Genomic DNA, 27,882 nt, shown 5'->3' with positions numbered 1-27,882 from the left:
TGGCTATCCTTGTGTCTACCACAGTGCTGAGAGCTTAGTGTTAGTTAAGGTCAATGATATCACAAAAGGCAGTACCACAAAGGGGTGACCTGTGAAGACATCTCCTGTTCTGTGTACAGACCGCTTGGGATGGCGACATCAGACATGGTAAGGCCAATGCTGTGGTGTATCTGGATAAGCAGTGTCATGAGAAGCTGAGGGAAGAGTCGGAATGTAGCTGCTCGGAGCCTGTTTCCCACAAACACCTCATAAAGGGCGTCTGTTGCCTGTGGTAGAAAAGACACACCAGAGGGCTGAACACCTGTTAGCACTATCCCTTACTTGCTTTATCTGTGCTTGTGCCAGAACATGCTTTCTGGCTTTACTATCCCACAGGCAGAACAGTAGTGGTAAACGGTGCAGGGACATGAAAGTGAGGGGGGAAAGGAATAGGAGTACAATAGTTACTAAAAGTTACCCAAGAATGAGGGGAGTCTAAAATCCAGAACCATAAAGGAAACTATTAACATATTTGACCACATACAAATATAAAGCCATGGCAAAATTTGTAGTAAACATAGTTAGATTACAAATAACCTAGAGAAATCATTTGCACTGATGTGATGTTTTTAATATATAAAGTCCTTTTTTGTATCAGTAAGAAAAAAAAGGTAAAGGCTTGCTACTCAAAGTATGGGCCACACACCAGCAGCACTGGCATCGCCTGGGACCCGGTTAGAAATGGAGAAGCTCAAGCCCCACCCCAGACCTGCTGCATCAGAACCTACATTTCAGTAAGATCCCTAGCTGATTGTGGTTTGTGTGCATATTTTTATTTTAAAAAAAAATTTTAATGTTTATTTATTTTTGAGAGAGAGACAGAGCATGAGTGGGGGAGGGGCAGAGAGAGAGAGAAGACATAGAATCTGAAACAGGCTCCAGGCTCTGAGCTGTCAGCACAGAGCCCAACGTGAGGCTCGAACTTGGGACCGGCAAGATCATGACCTGCAAAGTCAGATGCTTAACCAACTGAGCCACCCAGGTGCCCTGGTTTGCATGCATATTAAATATGAGAAGCACTGGTACATAGAACATGAGCAGACAAGTCACAAAATATAAATGGCTACTTCACTCTCACCAATAACAAGATTGTAATTAAAATAATACTCCTTTTTTTTACCTATCAGCTAGGCAACAATAAAAAGGCTAGGAATGCTCAGTGTGGTAAGGGTGTGGGTAAATGGGCATTCTCACATATGACTGGTAGAAGGGCAATGTTTTAGAGGACCATCTGGGAATTCTCAAAAGTTTAAATCAGCCCACCCCTTGACCTAGAAATTCCCCTACAATGGCCTTTATCCTAAGAAAATAATTGGATATGTATAACAGACTTCATGTGTGTGTGATTAAATTTATTATAGCACTGTTTTAATGGCAAAAGTTTAAAAATTGTCAAAATGTTCACTAATAGGAAACTTGGAAATGAAATAAATGGTTCTGTGCCATATTAAGTGTTATCTATTTTTAAAAAGGTAATAAAAATGAATGAATTACTATGCAGCCATGAAAAGAATAACAGAGAGGCTTATGTTTTGACATGGAAAGTAGTTCATATACTGTTTAAAAAAGCAGATCATCAAACAGTACATGTAATTTGATCCTATTAATATATACATACAATTTTATAGACTAACATGATTAAAAATGTACCTTTGTCTGCCCTAACTCCTAAGACTACACTAAGTTAACATTATAGGGGTTTTAAAAAGGTATAAATCCACAAAAACAAAGAGAATAGGAGAGAAGACTATGGCAGATTAAAGACGTCAGAATAATTTTGGAAGCTAAAAAATACATGTATGATAATAACTTAGGTCAGAGAGAGCTGAACCGTAAGCTGGTAGGAAAGAAAAGAAAGTAAAAAGTATATAGTGATAGTGGGGAAGGTTGTGTGTGTAGGAGTCAGAGAGTATATAGAAACTTTGTACTTTCTACTCAATTTTGTTGTAAACCTAAAACTTCTCTTTAAAAAGTATTAAAAGAAAAAGTGGGGGAAAGTATACCAAATACAAAAAAAATTATATATGTATAAATAATTCTAGAAAGTTCATTTTTAGGGAGATGATACAGCTAGGCTAAGAATGGTCTTTAGGTTTTAAAAGATTTAAAAAAAAATCCAAAGAATATATGATAGAGATTATATGTGACCTGAAAACCTAAAATATTTACCTTCTGGTCCTTTACAGAAAAAGTTTGCCGACTTCTGCTCAAGGAGGACCTTTTCTGTTATTTATACTCTTCGGTATTATTTGACATTTTTTTTCACAAGTGTATATTACTCTTTTACTATGATGATACATATTTTTTAAAGGATAAAGGAACATTTAACCATACTGATTAAACTAAACTTCATTATACCATATTGATTCCTTCATTCTTCCAAGCCCCCTCCATATTAATCCCTTGGCAGAGACATTGTAGATTTATAAATGGATGACAGATGCAAACTTTTGAGAGTGATGAGAAGGGATACTACAGATGGGGTGTTGGGCCAGTCATCCCAAGAGGGGGGAGCGTATGGTGTTGAAGTTGGAAGGGCAAAGTTCAGTGGCTTACAGCAACAGCCATATAGGCCATCTTCTCGTGGGTGGGTGCATTATGGCATTTCTGCAACTTCCTCAGGAGTCTCCACAGAATCCAGGTGGTGCTGGGCAGTTTTACATCCAGAGTTCTCCACAATTCAGCCAGATGCCTGGAAATCCCAAAGAACAAGAGGGTTCAGGAGAATGGCTTATCCTAGGCCCACCATGACCATGACCTTCCTAAAATCTGGAATCCAATCTGCAAGTGATTTTCCTCTCTGCTCAGGTTTTCAGGCTATCAAAAGACTTACTCTCTGATTTCATAACAGTAAGTCCCAAGGTTTTATAATCTCAAATTCCCATGCCTCAGCATGGACTTCAAGACAAACTGGTCCTAATGATCTTTTCAGATCCCTGTCACATGTCTGCGCTCTAGCTACCCCAGACCATTCATCTTTACCAAACAATGGACTTTGACAACTCTACACGTCTGCTTATTGCCTGTCCTTAAACTGGAAGGCCCTTTCCCAAACGCTTCCCTGCCTGACAAAATCCTTCAAGGTCCAGCTCCAATGTCATCTCCTCTGTGAAACTTTTGCTGCTTCTTTACCATGTCTCTCATGAGAGTTCTCATAACACTTTCACAATTTCTTCTGTATAGAGGTTGCCTCGATCTTACACATACTATTTTCAGTTCTTTGTATGTGTCCATCTGTTCCCTCTGAAGGCAGGGATTATATTTGGCTTTTCTTCTATGAACCCCTCAGGGTCTAGCACAATGCCAGGCTTACAGAAGGAATTCAAAGATATATTTATTCAATCCAGTCTATGGTCCTCAAGTTTTGGACAAGTCCAAGCTGAGAAATAAAGCTTTGATTCTCCTTACAAGAAGTCTCTTCTTTTATTTACTTATTTTAAAATTTTTACTACTGGACTTTTTATTTTTATTTTTTTTAAGTTTATTTATTTCTTTTGAGAAAGAGAGAGAGAGAGAGAGCAGAAGGGACAAAGAAAGAGGGAGAGAATCCCAAGGAGGTTCCACACTGTCAGCTCAGAGCCTGAAGTGGGGCTCAAACTCACGAAATGCGAGATCATGACCTGAACCCAAACCAAGAGTCAGATACTTAAGCCACCCAGGTGCCCCCAGACTTTTTTTTAAGTTTACTTATTTATTTTGAGGGAGGAGGAGGGACAGAGAGAGAGAGAATCCAAGCAGGCTCCAAGCTATTAGCACAGAGCCTGACTCAGGCTTGAACTCACAAACTATGAGATCATGACCTTAGCTGAAACCAGGAGTCAGATGCTCAAATGACTGAGCCACCCAGGTGCCCCAGAAGAGATCTCCTCTTCTTTTTTTCTTTTTTTTTTAAATGTTTATTTATTTTTGACAGACACAGACACACACACACACACACACACACACACACACACACACACACACACAGCATGAGCGGGGGAGGGGCAGAGAGAGAGACACAGAATTCGAAGCAGGCTCCAGGCTCTGAGCTGTCAGTACAGAACCTGACACAGGGTTCGAACTCACAGACCGTGAGATTATGACCTGAGCCGAAGTCGGACGCTCAACCAACTGAGCCACCGAGGTGCCCCTCTTTTTTTGTTTTTTGTTTTAATTTTATTTATTCATTTCGAGAGAGACAGAGAGAGCAAGTGGGGGAGGGGCAGAGAGAGAGAGAGAGAGAGAGAGAGAGAGAACCCCAAACAGGCTCAGCACTGCCATCACAGCCCGATGCAGGGCTTGAACTCACGAAACGTGAGACCGTGACCTGAGCCGAAACCAAGTGTCGGATGCTTAACCGATTGGGCCACCCAGGCGCCCCAGGTCTCTTCTCGAAGAAAGATAGTGTGTAGGAACTTTTCTTCTTCTATAATTGACTCAAAGGTAGGGCCTGACATTTATATAAACACTGTAGAAGAGCATTATCAGGGGAACATTGGGAGTTACTCCTGGTTTTAACTCATTCTCTTATTTCCGGAATCTACTTAGGTATCTTTGTGTGCTACAGCAAGTATGGTCTTCCAACTGTCTATATCAGAATCACTCTAAAAATTGAGAGGCTTAAAGACTATTCCAACATTTCACTCCCTGATAATTTCACTCCTCTGATAATTCTCATCCACAAATAAAACAAATTGAGAAGGTCCTGAAGGACTCCTAAAGGGAAGGCCATAAAGGCAATATGAAATACTGAAAAGGCTCCTAGCTGGGGCAACAGATTGTAGAAAATGAACATTCCTTCTTGGGATGAAATTAAGAAATTCCTATATTTACCTATCTTTTTTTTTTCCTTCTTTGAATTCCCTAGGAAGTAAATGAAATAATTTGAGAAGCTATTTATTGTGAAAGAAGTGTTTCAAAAATGCTTTTGGTCTGTACATTTGTAAGTGCTGGGAATGCATCTGAATTAGGAAAACACATACATTAGCCTATAAGCCAATGGTTCACAAATTTTAGTGTGAAAAATACATCTGGAGAATTTGTTAAAAATACGGTTTCCCTCCAGTGATACTGATTCAGTGGTTTTTGTTTGCATCATCCCTTTGGGGGTATGCATTCATCAAGCTGTTTCATACCTTCCTTGTGTTTAGTTTTGCTATTCCTCCTGTCCAGAATGCCTTTTCCACTGCCCTGTCCCACCTTCTACTTGGCTAATTTACACTAAACACTTAGCTTGTGGCTGCCCTTCTTTTAAAACTCCCTCCCCAATCCTTCATCTAATTAAATCACCTCCTACAGGAGCTTCCACAGAACTCTTTTATTTTGCTTTGGAGTCCTCTGTTATTCGTCTAGGTCTGCTATCAGACTGTGTGCTGCTCCAGGACAGGGCTTGTGTCCTATCCCTTATTTCTACAGGCCCAACAGCACCTTGGACATAGTAGTTGCTTTGCACAGACTCCTAAGAACAATCCACCAGTTAAACCAACTCTTGTTCCAAGAGCTAGAACAATAAAATTATGCTAAAATTATACTTTAAAATGATTAAGTATATTTAATATTTTGTATGAAATCATAAGTTTCATATAAGAATCTATATTTAATATTTTGTATGAAATCATAAGTTTCATATAAGCTGAAGCAAGCAGTAAAGGTTTAAAAATAATGGATTACAGAAATATACAAAATAATATTTTTTAAAAAAATTGTATGAACTCTTTTTTTTTTTTTTGCATGGGTAAACACCTTCCTTTATTCGACTTAGTGGTAAAGTGTCTTAATTTCAGCTTACAGAAAACATCAGCACTGCACCAAGACATTGTGAGAATCATTCATTGAAAGTGGTTTTCAAACAGTTTAAAGCTAAGAAATCTTGGGGCACCTAGGTGGCTCAGTCGGTTGGGTGTCCGGCTTTGGCTCGGGTCATGATCTTGCGGTTTGTGGGTTCGGGCTCCGCACTGGGCTCTGTGCTGACAGCCCAGAGCCTGGAGCCTGCTTCGGATTCTGTGTCCCCCTCTCTCTTCGCCCCACCCCTGCTTGTGCTCTGTCTTTCTCTGTTGTTTAGAAATAAATAAACATTTTAAAAATTAAAAAAAAAAAGCTAAGAAATCTTTTTTTCAAATATAATAATTACCCAGAATCACAATATATAAAGCAGACAAAAAGAGATGCTGCTCTTGTCTGGCTGGCTCAGTTGGTAGAGCATGAAACTCTTGATCTTGGGGTGGTGAGTTTAAGCCCCACCCTGGGCACAGAGCTTACATTAAAAAAAAAAAAAAAAAAGATGCTGCTCTGATAAAGGAAGTGGGGGCCTAGAACCTTCTCATAATGCTTCATTATCTTCCCCATAGGGATCTCCTGGAACTTTCAGGGTGCTTCCAACTCTGAAAGCCACAATTGTATGTAAAAAAGCATCTTGTTTTATTCTCTATGTGATTTATTCCTATTTATGGATATATTCATATTTTCTTTTTTATGTATGTATGTTTTGGCTAAATCTTTCTCAAGTGCATTACAGATAATCATGATATTCACCCCTAAATAACTTCAGCTTTGATATCCTAAGAATAAGAACATTTTTCTGTATAACCACATTATCATTTCACACCTAAGAAAATTACATTAATTCAGTAATCTATTACAGAGTTTATACTTAAATTTCCTCAAAATTTTCTTTTACAGTTTATGTTTTCATCCAGGATCCAATCAAGTTCATGTATTACATTTGGCTTTATCTCTTCGGTGCCTTTTTATCTAGAACAGTGACCCCAGCACATTTTTCTTTCATAACATTAACTTGTTTGAAGAGTTTAGTCCAGCTATCTTATACAGTGTTCTTCATTCTGGATTTGTTGGATTGTTTCTTTATGTTTATGCGTTATATTCTGACTTATATTGTCGGTTATCTGTCTATATCTTATCTCTTCTACAAGAATATCATTCGATTTTTGAGGACAGCCATGTTCCACAATACCAGGGGCTGTGTCACACACTCCAATTTCATTTAGAGAACAGCACTAGGTTCTGTTACCTGTCATATGGTACTGGATGACACAGAAGGTGGCTGATCACTATATCTGTGTACTTGGGCCTGGAGATAAACAAACTCACAGTATTTATGATTTGTTGGCGGACTCTAGGCTGGCTGATTATGGATAGCCGGGCACAGATCACTCCCATAATTTCTGGCACCTGAAGAAGGAAAAGAAATCACTAAGACCTTGATCCTATGGGACAATGATGGTTACTGAGGATATTGTGGCTATTTCTGAAAGATTCAGGGGGTGACAAGAATGTTTAGTATTTAAAAACTACCTACAATAGATCTTTGTGTATGTATATGTATATAAAAATATTTAGAAGAACTTACATACAAAGATATTAATAATGTGACTTTGAATGATGGGATATTGATTTTTTTGCTTACATATTTTTCTAATTTCTCCTCAATGACTATGTATTGATTTTATAATAAACCAAACTAGTAAAAGTGTTCCAAGGAAGTTGGGATTTTTTTCTGCTCTGACTCTGACAATGCCAGAGGAGTCTATACTTGCCTTTCACCCAGAGATGTCTACCATCTCTGGAAACAGAAGCCACTGGATTTTGGCGCAATTTTTCTTCTTGGCCTTCTCTGCCCACCCATAGACTCATGGCTTCAAGTCTCTGTGGAAATGTCAGCTTCTCAGAAAGGCAGTCCTCAGCACCCTCATATAAAATGGCTTTCATTATCACCAGTTGCCAGAGCCACTTTTAAGCTGGCATGTGATGCAATTCTGGCCAATGAAACACGGGAAAAAAAATCTACTGGAGGCTTTTGGGAAACACTTTCCTCCCTGATTAAAGGGACAAAAGGAAGGCAGTATCTTTCTTGTTTGCTGGATACAGTCTTATCTGTACATAAAGTCTGGAACTGCTGTGACCACCTTATGATTATGTGAACAGGCAAAGTGGCAGATGGAAAAGCCCCTGGCTCTTTGATAACACTGTCGACTGGCTGAGCCAGTCCTAGAAAATACTTCACTTCCAGGCTTCTTATTGTATGAGCAGACAAACCCTTTAAACTTCAGCTGTGTGCAAGCCACTCAGAGTTGGTCTTTTTTACAGCTGAAAGCTGATGCAAGGGCCCATCTCACCATGTTCTCATCACGTTGTTCTTTTTGTATCTTTGCTATTTTAATAGGTTAAAAGTCGGTTTTCATCATTTTAAAATTAACATTTATTGTTATCAAAGTGTAACATGTACACAATTTAAAAAGTCCGGTGCTATTTCAAGGCTCTCTCCTGCCTGTTCCCCAGATCTGCTCTCCAGGGACTACTACTTTACCCCTTTTATCGCTTTCAGTTGTCCTCCCATATTGCTAAATGATATAATTACAGTGTTGTTTCTTGATGTATCAACTATAGATACTTAAATAAAATCTCTTGATTTTAAGCTAAGTTGGTCTCCTTTGATGATTGCTCATGGCTTGCTTTTCAAAAATTTGGCACCTTGAATTGACCTGGATGAGGATCTAAGTAGAAGTTACCATTCTCATAAGTGCTAATGATATCTTCCCTCAAAACTATTCTATTCTGGAAAACATGGAACACATCTTGGATTTTAAAACTATCCATCCCTAGTTGCATACAAGTGACTGTTTTCATTACATGCTTGTTGAAGGGGACTCCACTGAACAATGGACCCTGGGCCAACAGTGGTTACTCTCCATTGAACAGGAGTAGCAGAAGAGACCTTAGTAACTGCAAGAGGGGAGAGCATTTGCCGATATTTCAAACCCAGGAAACGACCACTGAGCTTTTTACCTTCTCAAATCGGGACTCTGCATTTTTTACCAATGTTATCAGCAATTCTCCTGCTGATTTTTGGGTGCACGGATGTTTCAGATTTTTCAGGCCATCCAATATAGTCATTACAAACTGGCAGAGCTCGTTTGAATTGAGAAACACTTCAAAGACCTGAAATGATTTAGAGAAAATGAACTTCCAGGAAACTTAGTACAATAGAAAGAACCCTGAATAAGAAATATTATGTTAATTTTGTTGAGTTAATTAGAGAGGCATACAAATATGGACAAGGCTGTTTATTTCGGTCTTGTTTACAAAAGTGAAAAACTGGAAGCAGGTGCAAATGTCCACTGCTAGGGTCTGTGCATGGCCTTTTACAGTTCTGATTTTTAGAAAGAGGTTTTATTACCAAGATCCTCATAAAGAATCACCTTTTATAGGAACAGAACTAAAATAAAGGCCTTAGTGCTATACAGCTCACAGGGTCCCAGACATAGCTAAAATACCTTGGCTGGTGATGATATAGTCAAAGAATGTTTCATTCTGTTTCTCGTTGTGCTTGGTGGTGTATAAAGTCCTTCACATGATTATAATACGTGTAATCTACTAGGCACTTACTATATGACAGGCACTAAGCAAAGGGTTTTCCATACAATATCTCCTTTAACACTTACAACCCAATTTTTACAGATCCCCTGTACAGATGAAACGGATGCACAGGGAATTTAAATTACCTGACACCTTAGACCCTACCTGAGTAAATCTGTAGGTTTTCTTTTTTCCCCATCTGCTAACATAGTGCCTGATACCTATATTTGTTGAATAATGGATACATATATTAATTAAAAAATGTATAGCTTGTTGGGTCAACTACACTCTCTAGCAGCTCCTTTTTGTGACAAGAATCTACATTTGCAAGAGGCTGGCCAAGGTTAGAAGAGCAATCAATGAGAGCAAAGCCTGTCTGAAGAGATATCCAAACAGTGATACTGGCCCCACTGACAGGCTGACCTAAACCATTAAACTAACGGGGCCAGCTGTATAACAGTCACAACCATGGCGCCTCGTCTCCAAACTGTGGAGTGATTAGAGAGGAAATTCTGCAGGCAATCTCGTATGTTTAGTTTTCTTCTTCTTTTTTTAATGTTTATTTATTTTTGAGGCTGGGAGGGGCAGAAGGAGAAGGGGACAGAGGATCTGAAGCAGGCTCCGTGCTGACAGCAGAGAGCCTAATGCCACGGAGGGCTCGAACCCAGGAGCCACGAGATCATGGCCTGAGCCGAAATCAAGAGTTGGACACTTAACTGACAGCCATCCATGTGCCCCTTGTATGTTTAGTTTTATAAGAAATTAGAACTTTTACCCAAGTGGCTTTACCTACCATTTTATATTCTCATAACAAAATGTATGAGACTTCTGGTATTTCCCATCCTCTCCCACGTGTCCAGTTATCTGTCTTTACATCTGCAGCCATTCTGATTACCTGGGCAATTTTGAAGGGACAACTGTAGAACTGATTAATACTGTAGAGTTCTAGGAGTTCTTGACACTTTTTCATTGCTCTCCTCAAGCTTGGGTGATTTTTCTTGTCATGAGTGACATCTGAGAAGAAAACATGGAATATTAATATTTTCTGGCTTATGTCTTTCTTATTGACTTTGCAAGTCTGGTCGATCCCCAGGCTGAAGTGAATCCAAAGATCTCACTCTTCTTATCTTTTCCACTTGGATAAGAGTGTCTGGGGGAAGGAGCGTGTGTTAATCTGAAGGCTGATTTTTCCCCCTCTGTGGTCAGACAATATATCAAAAGGGCTTAAAGAAAAAGAAAAGAGCTTTTTTGAGAACAGAGCTTTTGAGTGATTTGAGAGTATAACTGAGACACACTAAACCATTCCCCCATTGGTGAGGACTTTTGAGGGGTCTCCTTATGAAGCTTAGGTCCCCATAAAAAATTGCACACTTTCACGATGTCAGATAACTCCAATATCAGAAATCTTTCTGTGTCTAGTTTTGCTGATTATTGAGCCTGCCAGTACTCCCTCACAGTGCCTTGTTTTCATGTTGCTCTGTGACTCGTGTTTGCTGGAAATTATCTATGGGAAGTCTTTGAGTATCTGGTTGAGGATACAGAGTCTCCACCTGGAAAATAAACTCTTTCGGGGAAGCAACTTTGTCTGTCTTGTTCACCAACGCACCTAGAATAGTAAGTGCTTCATAAATATTTGTTGAATGAATAATCAGTTGTATTTTCTTGGCTATATATGTCTTGGTAGACATTCCTCATACTCAGAGCTGCCCAGAGATGTGATTGCTGTTTCGGGAAGCACAGAGTTTCCTTATCCTGGGGATGAGCAAGCCCAGGCAGGGTAATCCTTGGTGGGAGTAGATTAGACTGAGATTCAAATACTGGGGGCACTGGGCTAGATATCTTCTAAAATCTCTCCTACCTGGGGGCGGTCAGTGATTCATTCCTTGACTGCAATGACCCTCTTTCTATTTTTCAAACTCCTCAAGTTCATACCTGTTGTTTCCTCTGCCCAATATGCTCTTCCTACATCTTCATCTGGCTAATGTTTCTTATTTTTCAGGTTATCTCCAGAGAGGCCTTTGCTGAATGCCACAGCTAGATGGGATTCTTCCTCATGGCCCCTGCAATTTCCCTGTAGCAGATTTCTTTATTTATAATTACAGAGTTATTTGTTGATTCTTTGATTGTCTGATTCCCCCACTAGACAATGTGTTATACAAGGATTGGACCACTTGTGTTCTGGTTGCCATTAGATCCTAAGTAAGTGCTCAGAAAACGTTTATGGGATAAATAAATAATAATGAAGGCCCAGATGATGGCAGAACTTCCACTTCTGACCAAACTAACTTACTTTAACAAACAAACTTTAGTTTGTACATGAGGCTACATGTTTAGCTATTTCAACTCCATGGCCATGCAGATGGCTGACACTAATGGATCATCCAGGGTTCTGATTCAGGTTATCAAGTCAATGTTGGTTCATCTATGCTTGTGGACTATGTGCCTTTCTCTTTGAAAACCACCATAAAAAGTCTTTCTAGAATATAGGGAATGAGGGCACAAGGAGAACTGGCTGCCATCAGCAGTGCCTTACACTTCAGCCTCAGCGTGATATGCAGTAGGTAGTGCGTGCCCTCTGCAGCCTCCTCAGCTACCTCTTTCACTGGGTCCCCACACAGTAGTGCCATCAGAGCCACCAGGCGCCCAAGCCTTTGGAATTGCAGTGGAAGCTAGTTAGGAAGAAAAAGAAAAATACCATTAGCATACGGGTGCATTTGATGCCTTAGATTTGAGTTACTGAAAAGTAATTCTACTTCCACCCTCTGCTCAGGAAAGTGCAAGAGTCACATGCAGCCCTTAGATCTCTTTAGGGTAAACACTGAACATGTGTGGATACACTATGTCCATCAGGTGGTATTAAATAGGACAAATTCTAACCTAAGTCAGCAGTCTAAAGAATGAAAAAGCTTTATATATACAGGTGTTCATTCTAGTACTATTTTTAAAGACATACTGGAAATAATTGTCCAATAGTGAAGAGAACTATGGTGTAACCACTTTAGGAATACAGCCATTAGGAGTCAAGTATCCTAGGAATTTACAGTAAGGTGGGAAAATGTACTAGTCTGCTAAGTGAAAAAGTTGGATGCAAAGTTGAGGTGCACTATTTAACAAAACTAAAAAATGTATTTACTGATATTTTACCTTATTATGGGAAAAAAGGTAGCTGGAAAAAACCATACCAGAAAAAGAAATATAATTTAAAATAGTGAAAAAAGGAAATTATAAAAAAGATTAAAAGAAAAGATAAATGTGAAGAATTTGGTTGCATGCAGAATGCATAATCATTTGCTCAAGGCAGGACACAGAGCTAGGTTCTGAACTTTCTCAGGGCTAATGTGGAGGTACGTACAATGTCCCACATAATATGATTCACATTGCCTAGAAGATAAGAAGCAAATACCCATGCAGAGGAAGCACAACTGTTCTTAGGACTGAAGCAGAGAGAAATTCCTCATGTGGCTCTTTAGAGAAATGGACTGAGATACTGCGAACAACAGCCTGTTTCACCTATTTACAGTCAACACAGCAACACATACACACAGCCATGTAATGTCTTTCATTCACTGATAGAACCTTCATTCACCCAATCAACAAATCCTGAGTGTACTTATAAACCAGGAACTAGTTATGAGGATGACACTTAGGGCTAAGGCACTGTAACTGGCACTGGCAATACAAGCTGTGAACAAAAGACAATATCCTGTTCATGGAGATGATATTCTAGTTGGAAGAACATAAAATAGCAAAGAAGTAAATTTTTTTTTAAAGTAGTCTTCACGCTCAGCGTGGAACCCAGTGTGGGGCTTGAACTCATGACCCTGACATCAAGACCTGAGCTGAGATCAAGAGTTGGATGCTTAACCAACTTTGACCAAGAAGTAACATTTGTTACGTGTTAAATGGTGATAAATGCTATGATGAAGAAAAATACAAAAAAAAGGACAGGAATTGCTATTTTAGGATTATCAGGGAAGACCTCACTCACGTTGAAATGAAGGATGCAGCCATGTAGATATCTGGGAGAAAAGCACTCCTGGTGGAAAGAATAGCAAGTGCAAAGGGAAAGGAGTGTGTTTGGTGTTTCAGAGGAACAAACAGGTTAGGTAGACTGGAGCAAAGTAAACAAGCTAAAAAACAAAAGAAATAGGAGGTAGATTAGGTATAGGGTATAGCAACTTAGAGAACACTGTAAGAATTTTGACTATTTTTCTGTGTAAGATGGTAAGCCATTGGGAGTTTTAATGCTTATTTATTTTTGAGAGAGGGGCGCCTGGGTGGCTGAGTCGGTTAAGCATCCGACTTCGGCTCAGGTCATGATCTTGTGGTTCGCGAGTTCGAGCTCTGCATTGGACCCTGTGCTGACAAGAGAGAGAGAGAGAGAGAGAGAGAGAGAGAGAGAGAGAGAATGCAAGCAGGGGAGGGCAGAGAGAGACACACAGAATCTGAAGCAGACTCCGGGCTCTGAGCTGTCAGCACAGAGCCCAGTGTGGGGCTCAAACTCAAGAACTGCAAGATCAGACCTGAGTTGAATCAGCTGCTCAACTGACTGAGCCACCCAGACGCCACAGTCATTGGAGAGTTTTGAACAGAGAAGGCACATGAGCTGATTCACACTTATTATTCAGTGCATATTTAATTAAGCATTTACTGTGTGGCATATTCTGTGTTAGGCACTGGGGATGCTGTAGTGAATAAGACAAGCATAATCACTGATGGAATTTACATTCTCTAAGAGAGAAAAAGATAGTAAATCAATAAAGAAACAATCAAACAAGATAATCTCTGATCTTAAGAAGCCCTAAGAAGGAAAGAGAGTGATAAGACAGAGCATAAGTATATATCTATTTGTAAGCAAAGGCCTTTTTGAGGTGGAAACATTTGAACTAAGCACTAAAGAATGAGAAGGAGTTAGCTATGTGAAGAGTTGGGGAAAGTCATTCCAAGCAGAGGGAAGTAGTAAGTGCAAAGGCCATGAGGCAGGAAGGACTTTATATGGTAAGGAATATAAAGGAGGCCAGTGTGGCCAAAGTAAGTCAGCAAATGCAAGGGGACAGGTAGGAGTTGGATTGTATAAGACCTTGTATTCTAGGAACAGCTGGAAATCACTGGATCAAAAGAATGACATGGGTTTCAAGATAATAACTCTGGCTACATGTAGATAACTAGAAGGAACTAAAGTGGAAGCCCCCAATCCATCACATTCATGCAGCAAATGTTTTCAGAAGGAATAAAGACAATTGTTATGTCTGGATGACAATAACTCAATAAAGTTGGTTTAAGAAAAGCTATGGACCTTCCTCAGGAAACTCTAGAAGACTCCACTGCACAAAATTCTGCCTATAGCTTCCTGGATGTTCACAGACTCCAATGGCACCTATATTTAGCAACCTTGTATTGCCACTTCTCCCTAGGAAGAAAACACTAAGGATGATCTCCAGGGCCTATAGAAAGATTATATATAAGAGATCATTTGAAACTCTTCTTAAAAATTTAAAAAAAAAATTTTTTTTTTCAACGTTTATTTATTTTTGGGACAGAGAGAGACAGAGCATGAATGGGGGAGGAGCAGAGAGAGAGGGAAACACAGAATCGGAAACAGGCTCCAGGCTCTGAGCCATCAGCCCAGAGCCCGACGCGGGGCTCGAACTCCCGGACCGCGAGATCGTGACCTGGCTGAAGTCGGACGCTTAACCGACTGCGCCACCCAGGCGCCCCTTAAAAATTTTTTTAATGTTTTATTTATTTTTGAGACAAACAGAGACAGGATGCGAGCAGGGGAGGGGCAGAGACAGGGGGAGGCACACAATCTGAAGCAGGCTCCAGGTTCTGAACTGTCAGCACAGAGCCTGATGTGGGGCTTGAACCCATGAACCGTGAGATCAAGACCTGAGCTGAAGTCAGATGCTCAGCCAACTGAGCCACCCAGGTGCCCCTGAAACTCTTCTTTGGTCTGCAGCCAAAATTAGAGGTTGAAGCATGTAGAAAGAAGACCAACGTGATGATAGAATAGTAGGGTAGTCAGGGATGGCTGCATTGACCTGAGAGAAAAAAGGAAGTAGCATAGTTTGAGGGACTGAACTTACTTCAATAAGGAGGTGGAAAGCTTGGATTTATTTCCAATGTGAGAAATAAAAAAGTTAATGGAATGCTGTCCTTTTAATAAGCATGGCTGTTAGAATGTTTATACCAAAGACAAAATCTCTACGAAAAAAATCTAGCATTAGGACCTAGCATTCCTCACTAACTTCTCTTCCAATTAGATTGGAGAAATGATGGCTGGAGACAGAAGCTCTAGTGCCTGGAAGATCTACTAGGAAAGAGCAAAAAGATTCACAGATTAAAAAAGGAATAGATCCCGGAAAGAGGATCTTAGTTTTGATGAACTCTTTTCAGGAGTTATGGGAAAGCATTCAGAACTGAGAAGTGACTGAGTGAAAGAGACAAATGAGAGGATTTAAAAAGAGGTGCCACAGAACCTTCTTCTGTAGGATGCTGGGAGATATTTAGGGGCTCCTAAGTAGCTCAGTCAGTTAAGTGTCTGACTCTGATTTCGGCTCAGGTCACGGGACTGAGCCCTGCATCAGCTCAGCACTGGGCATGAAGGCTTCTTAAGATTCTGCCACTTCCCCCACCCTCAAAAAAGTTGATTTACTTACATTTGCTGTTTGACTTTATTAATTCAAATATGACACTGCACAGAGTCTAGGCCACTGTTACATTTATTTACTCACTTATTCAAAAATATTTGCTATGTTATTATGTTCTAGCTCTTGTGTTAAGCAACAGGGATGCAAAATTAATAAACGTGGTACCTGGCCTCAAACCGCTCAAATTTTAGAGGGGCAGATACGTGAATAATGCTAAGTGCTATGGTATTATACATGGAGCACCAAGAAGTCATCAGTTTGGGAAGTCATACATAGGAGGGGAAATAGGCACTAGTAGGGTGGCTATGGATCCTTCTTCCTGTGTGACTGAAGGGCTGCTTACCTTCAAGCTGAGATGTCTGGATGAGCACTTTAGAACTTCAGCCATGCTGACTGCGGCCCGTTGCCGCTCATGGTCTTTGGTTGATTGTAACCAGGGGTCCATTTGCTGTGAAAAAGAGGGAGACTAAATGGTTTACCAGAATGATTTGGGATAACATCTTTATTCTGTTTAGAAGAAAATATGGGGGCGCCTGGGTGGCGCAGTCGGTTGAGCGTCCGACTTCAGCCAGGTCACGATCTCGCGGTCCGTGAGTTCGAGCCCCGCGTCGGGCTCTGGGCTGATGGCTCAGAGCCTGGAGCCTGTTTCCGATTCTGTGTCTCCCTCTCTCTCTGCCCCTCCCCTGTTCATGCTCTGTCTCTCTCTGTCCCAAAAATAAATAAACGTTGAAAAAAAAATTTAAAAAAAAAAAATAGAAGAAAATATGGAGAGAGAATTTCTACATGTCACCACTGTATCTGAAAAGGTCTTCCTAAATGACCAGTTAGGGTTGTAAATGAAAGTGGTGCAAAGGCAAACAAGGCATAAAGACCTGGGGTCAGATGGGCTGGCTTCTACAGAGGCTTATTTTCTAGACTTATTTTTCCCTTCATCCCACTTTCTTCCATTATTTATCCTATTCTCCTGTGTTTCTAGCCTTCTGAAATCTCTTCGGAAGGAAAAGAAAATCAAGGCTGTGGTATTAAAGAACTCTGAGGATGGGAAATTGCATCTGCTTGTAACAGTCAGGGAAGGATTCCCAGAGAAGAAAACATTCATAATTAGGAACTTCATAAAGGTTACATTTCATGGCCCCATGTGGCAAAAAAAAAAAAAAAAAAAAAAAAAAGAAAGAAAAAGAAAAAAAAAGTGGCATTTTAGGTAGAAGAAACAGCTTGGATAAAGCTGCCAACATAGGAAAGTACAAGGCACAACTGGATAAAGGAGAGAAAGGCAATATGGCTGGAGTGCTGATTTACAATATAAGAGGAAGGAGAAATAAGGTGAAGGTCAGTTGTGGCAAAGATAAATGTCCATCTGCACTTAGGCACAGATGATTCCTAATAGCTTAAAGGGCTATTCCTTTAAGGGATATCTGCATTTTAATAAGGGGCAAGAGGAGTAGATGCTTGAACTGCAGTGAATGCATTCCAATGAGCAAATTCCTAATGATGGAATGGCATACGCTGGAATGGGTACAGGTGAGGACAGGGCGTTATCAATGACCTTGAATCCTGCCTGGTAGGCACCTATTTACTCATTCATGAGGCTCACTCTGTTCTCTGGTCACTGACTGAAACATTGCTATGGTAGTAAGCAATAGTAATTTAAGGAATAATTATAGCAACCTTTTAAATCACATATTGAAGGCCATTTATTCAATACTCACTGTAATTACTATTTCAATTTAAAAGTAATGAGACTCTGAGAAGGCTCATTTCTGCTGAATTTATAACCACTGAATGACACAGAGTCAGAATTTGAACCCAAGTCTGACTAAACACTGATAGCTGACACTCTTTTTAATTTTTTTTTTTATGTTTGTTTATTTTGAGAGTGGCGGGGCGGGGGGGGGGGGGCTGAACACAAGCAGGGGAGGGGCAGAGAGGGAGCAAGAGAGAATCCCAAGCAAGCTCCATGCTGTCAGCACAGAGCCCAATGCAAGGCTTAATCAAACAAACTGTGAGATCGTGACCTGAGCCGATATCAAGAGTCGGATGCTTAACCGACTGAGTCACCCAGGCGCCCCAATAGCTGATACTCTTAACTATTATGCTATCTCTTAGGGGCGCCTGGGTGGCGCAGTCGGTTAAGCGTCCGACTTCAGCCAGGTCACGATCTCGCGGTCCGGGAGTTTGAGCCCTGCATCGGGCTCTGGGCTGGTGGCTCAGAGCCTGGAGCCTGTTTCCAATTCTGTGTCTCCCTCTCTCTCTCTGCCCCTCCCCCGTTCATGCTCTGTCTCTCTCTGTCCCAAAAATAAATAAACGTTGAAAAAAAAATTAAAAAAAAAAACAAAAACAAAAAAAAAAACTTAATCCTTTCACATTTTTGTCTTCCACTTTCACCAGTTAATAAAAATAGTTTCCCCTTCTCTCTGATATCCTATTTACCTTAAAAATGGTGTCGAGATTTTCCAAATGTGGGTCTTTTACTACCAAACTCTGGAGCATCTCAGAGAATGCCTGAAGTGTCTGCCTGTAGAGAGACTGAAAAGGCATAGGATCAGTGATGTCCCCCTCCCCCACACCCCCACCATGAAGTTCCCCAACACTATACTTTTTTTGCTTCTATATAGAATTTTACTTTTTTTTTTCTTTCCAAGTTTTTATTTCAATTCCTGTTAGTTAACAGAGTTTAATATTAGTTTCAGGTATAAATTTAGTGATTCATCACTTCCATACAACACCCAGTGCTCACCCCAACAAGTGCCCTGCTTAATGCCCATCACCCATCTAGCCCATCCCCCCCTCTGCCAGTAACACTGTTTCTTCTCTATAGTTAAGAATCTATTTTTTGGGGGGCCTGGGTGGCTCAGTTGGTTGGGCATCCAACTCTTGACTTCAGGTCATGATCTCACGGTTCATGAGTTCAAGCCTTACATTGGGCTCTGTGCTGACAGCATGGAGCCTGCTTGGGATTCTCTCTCTCCCTCTCTCTGTCCCTCCCCAGCTTGCATTCTCTTTCTTAAAAATAAATATAAACACTTACTTAAAAAAAAAAAAAGCCGGTTTCTTGGTTTTCATCTCTTTTCCTTCCCTCCCATGTTCGTTTGTTTTGTTCCTTAAATTCCACATATTAGTGAAATCATATGGTATTTGTTTTTCTCTGACTTATTTCACTTAGCATAATTCTAACTCCATCCACATCTTTGTAAATGGCAAGATTTCATTCTTTTTTATGGCTGAGTAATATTCCATTGTGTGGTGTGTGTGTGTGTGTGTGTGTGTGTGTGTGTGTGTGTAGACACACCACATCTTCTTTATCCATCTGTCAGTCTATGAACATTTGGGCTCCTTCCATAATTTGGTTATTGGTGACAGTGCTGCTATAAACATCAGGGTGTATGTATCCCTTTGAAACTCTATTTTTGTATCCTTTGGGTAAATACCTAGAAGTACAATTGCTGGATCATAGGATAGGTCTATTTTTTTTTAATGTTTTTATTTTTAAGCAATCTCTTTACCCAACATGGGGCTTGAGATCAAGAGTCACATGCTCTTCCAACTGAGCCAGCCAGGTGCCCTGTAGGGTAGTTTTATTTTTAACTTCTTAAGGACCCTTCATACTGTTTTCCAGAATGGCTGCACCCATTTGCATTCCCATCAACTACAATGTACACTTTTAAGGCTCCATTATCTTTGAGGAAAGGCACAGAACCAATGTAAAAGTACTGGTAGGCAGTTTGTGAGCCGAGGTGAAATAATATATTCACTTTATTTATTTTCTTTTTTTATTATTTTTTTTACATCACGTCATAGTTAACATATAGTGTAATAATGATTTCAGGAATAGAATTTAGTTATTCATCACTAAACACTCAGTGCTCATCCCAACAAGTGCCCTCCTTAATGCCCCTCACCCCTTTAGCCCTTCCCCCTACCCAACACCCGGCCAGCAGCCCTCAGTTTGTTCTCTATATTTAAAAGTCTCTTATGGTTTGTCTCCCTCTGTGTTTTTATATTATTTTGCTCCCCTTCCCTTATGTTCATCTGTTTTGTATCTTAAATTCCACATGAGTGAAGTCATATGATATCTGTCTTTCTCTGACTTATTTCGCTTAGCATAATACATTCTAGTTCCATCCACGTTATTGCAAATGGCAAGATTTCATTATTTAAAAATTTTTTAACATTTATTTATTTTTGAGAGACAGAGAGAGACAGAGCACAGCAGGGGAGGGGCAGAGAGAGAGGAAGACACAGAATCCGAAGCAGGCCCCAAGCTCGGAGCTTCCAGCACAGAGCCTGACATGGGACTCGAACCCACGAACCATGAAATCATGACCTGAGCCGAAGTTGGCACTTAACCAACTGAGCCACCCAGGCACCCCAAGATTTCATTCTTTTTGATTGCCGAGTAACATTCCACTGTGTGTGTGTATATACAATGCATATTATATATATATATATATATATATATAGGGGCGCCTGGGTGGCGCAGTCGGTTAAGCGTCCGACTTCAGCCAGGTCACGATCTCGCGGTCCGTGAGTTCGAGCCCCGCGTCGGGCTCTGGGCTGATGGCTCAGAGCCTGGAGCCTGTTTCCGATTCTGTGTCTCCCTCTCTCTCTGCCCCTCCCCCGTTCATGCTCTGTCTCTCTGTGTCCCAAAAATAAATAAATGTTGAAAAAAAAAATTAAAAAAAAAAAATATATGTGTATATATATATATATATACACACACACACCTGTATATATATATATATGTATATATATATATAAAATGAATGTTTTATATATATATATATATATATACATATATATACACACACACACACCACATCTTCTTTATCCATTCATCAGTCAATGGGCATTTGGGGTCTTTCCATACTTTGGCTATTGTCGATAGTGCTGCTATAAACATTGGGGTGCATGTGCCCCTTCAAATCAGCACTCCTGTAAACTTTGGATAAATACCTAGTAGTGCAATTGCTGGGTTGTAGGGTAGTTCTGTATTTTTAATTTTTTGAGGAGCCTCCATACTGTTTTCCAGAGTGGCTGCACCAGTTTGCATTCCCACAGCAGTGCAAAAGGGTTCCTCTTTCTCCACATCCTCGCCAACATCTATTGTTGCCTGAGTTAATTTTAGCCATTCTGACAGGTGTGAGGTGGTATCTCACTGTGGTTTTGATTTGTATTTCCCTGATAATGAGTGATGTTGAGCATTTTTTCATGTGTCTGTTAGTCATCTAGCTGTCTTCCTTGGAAAACATGTCTTTTGCCCATTTCTTCACTGGAGTATTTGTTTTTGGGATGTTGATTTTGATAAGTTCTTTATAGATTTTGGATACTAATCCTTTATCTGATATGTCATTTGCAAATATCTTCTCCCATTCCATCTGTTGCCTTTTAGTTTTGCCGATTGTTTCCTTCGCTGTGCAGAAGCTTTTATCTTGATAAGGTCCCAATAGTTTTGTTTTGTTTCCCTTGCATCTAGAGACATGTCAAGTAAGACATTGCTTTGGCCGAGGTCAAAGAGGTTGTTGCCTATTTTTTCTCCTCTAGGATTTTGATGGCTTCCTGTCTTACATTTAGGTCTTTCATCCATTTTGAGTTTATTTTTGTGTATGGTGTAAGAAAGTGGTCCAGGTCCAGGTTTTGCATGTTGCTGTCCAGTTTTCCCAACACCATTTGCTGGAGAGACTGTCTTTTTTCCATTGGATATTCTTTCCTGCTTTGTCACAGATCAATTGGCCATAAGTTTGTAGGTCCATTCTGGGTTCTCTATTCTGTTCCATTGATTTATGTGTCTGTTTTTGTGCTAGTACCATACTGTCTTGATGATTACAGCTTTTTAATACAGTTTGAAGTCTGGAATTGTGATGCCTCCGGCTTTGGTTTTCTTTTTCAGGATCACTTTGGCTATTCAGGGTCTTTTCTGGTTCCATACAAATTTTAGGATTCTTTGTTCTGGCTCTGTAAAGAATGCTGGTGTTATTTTGATAGCGATTGCATTGAATATGTAGATTGCTTTGGGTAGTATCAACATTTTAACAATATTTTTTCTTCCAATCCATGAGCATGGAATGTTTATCCATTTTTTTGTGTCTTCTTCAATTTCTTTCATAAGCTTTCTATAGTTTTCAGTGTATAGATTTTTCACCTCTTTGGTTAGGTTTATTCCTATGTATTTTATGGGTTTTGGTGCAATTGTAAATGGGATCAATTCCTTGATTTCTCTTTCTGCTGCTTCATTATTGGTGTATAGAAATGCAACCGACTTCTGTACATTGATTTCATATTCTGCGACTTTGCTGAATTCATGGATTAGTTCTAGCAGGTTTTTGGTGAAATCTTTTGGGATTTCCACACAGAGTATCATGTTGTCTGCAAAGAGTGAAAGTTTGACTTCCTCCTTGCCGATTTGGATGCCTTTTATCTCTTTATGTTGTCTGATTGCTGAGGCTAGGACTTCCAATATATGTTGAATAACAGTGCTGAGACTGGACATCCTTGTCATGTTCCTGACCTTAGGGGAAAGCTCTCAGTTTTTCCCCATTGAGGATAATATTAGCAGTCGGTCTTTCATATATGGCTTTTATGATCTTGAGGTATGATCCTTATATCATATATAGGATCCATATATCCTTTTCTTGAGGGTTTTTTTTTTTTTATCAAAAAGGACACTGTATTTTGTCAAATTCTTTCTCTGCATCTATGACAGGATCAGGTGGTTCTTATCCTTTTTTTAAATTAATATAAGGTATCATATTGATTGATTTGCAGATTTTGAACCAGCCCTGCATCCCAGGAATAAATGTTACTTGATCATGGTGAAATATTCTTTTAATGTATTATTAGATCCAGTTGGCTAGTATCTTGTTGAGAATTTATGCATCCATTTTCATCAGAGAAATTGGTCTGTAGTTCTCCTTTTTATTGGGGTCTTTGGTTTTGGAATCAAGGTAATGCTGGCCTCATAAAATGAGTTTGGAAGTTTTCTTTCCATTTCTATTCTTTGGAATAGCTTCAAAAGAATAGGTGTTAACTCTTCTTTAAATGTTTGGTAGAATTCCTCTGGAAAGCCATCCAACCCTGGACTTTTGTTTGTTGGGAGATTTTTTATTACTGATACAATTTCCTTACTGGTTATGGGTCTGTTCAAATTTTCTATTTCTTCCTGTTTGTTTTGGTAATTTATATGTTTCTAGGAATTAGTCCATTTCTTCCAGATTGCCCATTTATTGGCATATAATTTCTCATAAAATTATCTTATTATTTTTTATATTTCTTCAGTGTTGGCTGTGATCTCTCTTCTTTCATTTGTGATTTTATTTATTTGGGTCCTTTCCTTTTTCTTTTTGATCAATCTGGCTAGGGGTTTATCAACTTTGTTAATTCTTTCAAAGAACCAGCTCCTGGTTTCATTGATCTGTTCTACTGTTTTTTTGATTTTGGTATCATTGATTTCTGCTCTGATCTTTATTATTTCCCATCTTCTGCTGGTTTGGGGCTTTCTTTGCTGTTCTTTTTCTAGCTCTTTAAGGTTAGGTTCTGTATTTGAGACCTTTCTTCCTTCTTTAGGAATGCCTGGATTGCTATATACTTCTCTCTTATGACTGCCTTCTGCATCCCAGAGGTTTTGGGCTCTTGTGTTTTCATTTTCATTGGGTTCCATGTACTTTCTAATTTCCTCTTTAATTTCTTGGTTAACCCATTCATTCTTTAGTAGGATGTTCTTTAATCTCCAAGTATTTATGGTCTTCCCAAATTTTTCTTGTGGTTGATTTCAAGTTTCACAGCATTGGGGTCTTGAAATATGCAAGGTATGATCTCGATCTTTTTGTACTTGTTGAGGGCTGATTTGTGTCCCAGTATGTGATCTATTCTGGAGAATGTTCCATGTACAATATATTAATTTTAAATAGACATTTCAGCCTTATTGGGAACACAGTTAACCGATTCTAACTACAGTTGGGAAATTAGGGTCATCAAAATAGTTTTAAAGTGTGACTTGTGACTTTTTCTGACATCTTGCATTTTTTTTAAAGTGATCTCTACTCCAAACATGGGGCTTGAACTCATGACCCTGAGATCAAGAGTCCCCTGCTCTACAGACTGAGCCAGCCAGGTGCTCCTTCTTTCTGACATTTTGAAACAAAGGGGACTTAAGTCCCCTTTGGCAACTGCTTTACCAACCAGTTTACTAGCTGCAGATGAAAATCAAGGCCTTTGCATTTTTTTTTCCTCTCTGCCTGAAAGCTTCCCCTTCAGAGATATTCATACCATCTTTTCAACAGTCCCTTCATCAGGAAGACTTTCCCTAACCACCTACGTAAAAAAGCCCCTGTGCCTCCCAATCACACTACTCTTTATCCTCCTCTTTCCCTGTTTCATTTTTTTCATAGCACTTTACTACCACCAGATATGATACTTATCAGTGGTTTGTATCTCTGCACTGGGATGTAAGCTCCCCAGATTAGAGAGTGTAGTGTTGTATTTCTGTTGCCTCTCATGATACTTAGCACATGATAATCCTAAATATCTGCCAAGAATATGGGCCATTCCCACCTACTTCAAAGTCAAAAGCCAAGAGAAAAAGAAAGAAAGAAAGAAAGAAAGAAAGAAAGAAAGAAAGAAAGAAGACAAAGAGGAAAAAAAAGCTATTTAATTTAACTCCCTATTTTATTCACCAGATTTGGCTTAAATGAGTTTTGGCTGGTTCCAAAAAATCAAATGCACTATCAAAGGCCATGATCAGCTGACGCTGTGGATGGCACGTTATTAAAGCAAAGCATGAGTTACTACCTCTGTGTTGTAGGATCCACTTGGCACGATTTCCTCCAGCTGGGTAAGAGTCTTTACAGGGGGCAGAGTGATTATACTTTTTGTGAGAAGACTGAAAAAGTCAGCTCGATCTTCAGAGCCAAGTAGCAAATGGACATCTTGGTAACTAAAAAAAGACAGTTTGGGAGTAGTGAGCTGGGAAGAATCTGATTTGACATTGATAAGCAGGGATCAAAGTAACCCAAGAAGAAGGGGTGGACCAATTGGTGTATCATTCTGATGGAAGAGACAAATGGCGTGCTTGTTAGCCTATTTAGACAAATCTCATAAAAGGTTAGAGGAAGAGTTTCAGGGCTCAGAGGCTCCATCCTTCTCCCCTCTCCCTCCCCGCCTTCCCAAGAGGTTACTGGAGTGACATCCTTCCAGGGTTTTTCCAGTTCAACCATGGAGAAAAGCCTGCTACAGTCTAACATAGTAAACCACAACTTGCCAAAGGGTGTTCTGCTGAACATTTGTTAGTTTGGAGAATGGTGGGTTGGGCCAAGTTCAAAAATACTTTTCAACTACAGGGGTGAGTGAGTGGCTCAGTTGGTTGACTCCTGATTTCAGCTCAGGTCATAATACCAGGGTCGTGGGATCAAGTCCTGCATCAGGCTCTGTGCTGAGTGTGGAGCATGCTTAAGATTCTCTCTCTTTCCCTCTGCCCCCCTCCCCTGCTTGTGCTCTCTCCAGATATATAAAAAATAAATATGAAAAAAACTTTACAGGATTTCTTGGGATCGTTAATAAGTTAGTATGCCATACAAATCTCCAAGAAAGACAAACAGCAGGCCCCTCCAAATTTCTTGGACTATGGAACCGTACTGTCATGAAACATAAATGAGAGTAACTTTCCAATGAATATACTTTGGACAAAACTGAACTCCAAAGAGGTTCCAATAAGGTCTTTCAGATATGGACGGTAGCATATATGAAATCAAATTTCTTACACACACACACAAAACATGGATTTGGCTTCCCCTTCCCTATATAAACTGTTTGCAAAAGTTCAAAATATGGAACATGTCAGTTGGCTCTGGTATTGACCCTGAATGAAAAACTGGGGCATGTGTAGTGGGCGGGGGCATATGGGTATCACCTGAGGTCAGCAATGGTGACAAAGACCTCCTGGGGCACAGGGCTGAAGAGAGAATGCAGAAGCTCCTCTTCTACCAGCATCTGCAATGAGAGGGAAAGAACTTTAAAGAGTCAAGAATGTGCCAAGTCCTTGGGCCAGATGATCAGAAATGTAGATGGCCTTCAAGAACAACAGCAGGAACTTCATCGGGCCCTGCTCCTTTGTTCCACAGGACTGGCAGCAGGACAGTGGCCAGGCTAGAAGATTATTCTCTGGAGCCAGAGCCTGAGGCCTGGCTCTGCCTCTTACTAGTCATTTGAGCTGACACAGGTTATTTAACCTCCTGTATCTCAGTTTCCTCATCTGTAAAATGAGGTGGTAACAGTACTATTTGCCATCACAGGGTGGTTGTGGATACTAAAGGAGCTAGTTCATAATACATAGTAGCCCTTGATAACTGTTAGTGTCTGTTATTCATCATTTTTATTACTTGTGATTATTTCCAGCTGAGGCATCTGAACCCCTGTTTCTACTAAACAGCACTCTGCTATAGTGCCTAATATTATTATGTTGGCTGTCCTAGAAAAGGACTAGCTTTCCAAAGTCCACATTGGCAGAGGGAAAGCTGCCTTGCTTTGTTGGAAATATCTGCAGAGTGACAGAGAAGAAAAAACAGAGATGTTAGGAGCTAGACAGCAGCTGAGTTTGGGCACTGGCTCTGCCACGCACTCCTTGTGCGACCCTGGATGTATTAACTTCCCTGGGCCTGACTTTCCTTATCTGTATAGAGATTCGTCTCAGGAGCTGATATAAATAGCAAATGTAAATGGTCGTACTGGAAGCCTTGTTGGATTGTCTAGCCAAACTCTTTGGAAACTGGGTCATAGGAATGGGTACCTCACAGCCATGTTTCTGCTAAGTCGTCCTGTCGCACTAATCCCAGCTTATCCAGAAAGGAGTACACACTAAGGTAAATTAGATTCTTTGTCTCAGCACTCTGGAATTGAGACCACGAGCTTCAATCTCAGTGTAGCTGGCCTATTAAGAGGAGAATATTTTAAATTTGGGAACACTGTGCCCTATGAACAGGGTAACAGAGAGGGAGAATTTGGGGAAGAGAGGGGAAGGGGAGAGACAGAGAGAAATGAAAATGTATGCAAAGGAGCAAAGATAAGAGATGGAGAGAAAGTTCTGAGTATGTGAACTCTGGGAGCACTCAGTTCTCAGAACTAAGAACAAATCTCCCCTTTTGTGTTTCAGCTGCCTCGAGTGGATGTCTCTTACCTGCCACCAAAAAGCCTCACCGGGAACTTAGAATGGTGTCCAGGAGGCAGTGCTCAATAAATATTACTGTGTTCTCTTTCTTGACCCTTCCCAACTTTTCTCCTTCTCTTCTCACTTTCCAACGCTGGTCAGATTTTGCTGGTGACCTGATGCTCTTCCTTATTTCCTCAAGGAGTTCACTTAATTTTATGGCTTTATAGTCTAGAAGGGACAAAGCATAAGACTCTGCCTTCAGCCCCCCAGGGCTCTCCTTGCCCACATCTAGTTATCTCAAGGGCATCACCACTAAGATCACTGCTATGACCTGAAAACTTGGTGTTTAAAAGTGAGTTCATTATCTTTCCCCTCAAAGGACACACCTTCCCAGCATTCCATTGTTATCAATGGTGCTCTTTCCCAGGGCTCATAAAAGACATGATTTCTTTTTCTGCTTTATTCATTTCCCACATGCAATCAATCATGATGATAGCCACTGCCTGCTCTGCACAATATCTGATTCTCCATTCCTGCAGCCACACCCCTCACACTGGATGAAGGCAGTGCCTCGTAACTAAACCACCAGGCCTACAATCCCTTTTTACAATCAGTTGGGTATGAAAGTCTTATTATTTGTTCACAATTATGCTAACCAGTATAGGGAATTCAGACGTGAGAGGCTATTTTTTGTTTGTAAAGTAT

The 27,882-nt window shown here is 40.1% G+C and overlaps 1 protein-coding gene and 1 long non-coding RNA gene across 4 annotated transcripts in view; one reads left to right on the top strand and one right to left on the bottom strand.

Moving 5' to 3' along the window:
• Positions 1 to 27,882, bottom strand: part of MROH8 (maestro heat like repeat family member 8) — a 59,853-nt gene that overhangs the window by 16,927 nt on the left and 15,044 nt on the right. For 2 of the 3 annotated variants that reach the window (XM_040447104.1, XM_040447106.1), the window contains 10 exons: positions 25,942 to 26,021; positions 24,825 to 24,969; positions 18,471 to 18,566; positions 16,384 to 16,488; positions 11,924 to 12,059; positions 10,286 to 10,404; positions 8,821 to 8,973; positions 7,046 to 7,206; positions 2,596 to 2,731; positions 76 to 266 (listed from right to left, as the gene is read on the bottom strand). In XM_040447104.1, coding sequence (XP_040303038.1) covers positions 76 to 266; positions 2,596 to 2,731; positions 7,046 to 7,206; positions 8,821 to 8,973; positions 10,286 to 10,404; positions 11,924 to 12,059; positions 16,384 to 16,488; positions 18,471 to 18,566; positions 24,825 to 24,969; positions 25,942 to 26,021 — 1,322 coding nt within the window. The remainder of the gene's footprint in view (positions 1 to 75; positions 267 to 2,595; positions 2,732 to 7,045; positions 7,207 to 8,820; positions 8,974 to 10,285; positions 10,405 to 11,923; positions 12,060 to 16,383; positions 16,489 to 18,470; positions 18,567 to 24,824; positions 24,970 to 25,941; positions 26,022 to 27,882) is intronic. The other variant, XM_040447105.1, reaches the window with a different exon arrangement.
• On the top strand, positions 100 to 27,278 carry LOC121012229 (uncharacterized). The gene is made up of 3 exons (XR_005782025.1): positions 100 to 147; positions 638 to 773; positions 27,181 to 27,278. It is a non-coding gene; the product is annotated as an uncharacterized LOC121012229 (long non-coding RNA).

This window comes from Herpailurus yagouaroundi, unplaced genomic scaffold (assembly GCF_014898765.1).
Source record: "Herpailurus yagouaroundi ecotype Mexico unplaced genomic scaffold, PumYag 196, whole genome shotgun sequence".
Classification (NCBI taxonomy): Eukaryota; Metazoa; Chordata; class Mammalia; order Carnivora; family Felidae; genus Herpailurus; species Herpailurus yagouaroundi.
The sequence above is the reverse complement of the archived record's forward strand: the minus strand, read 5'-3'. Positions and strand labels throughout refer to the sequence as shown.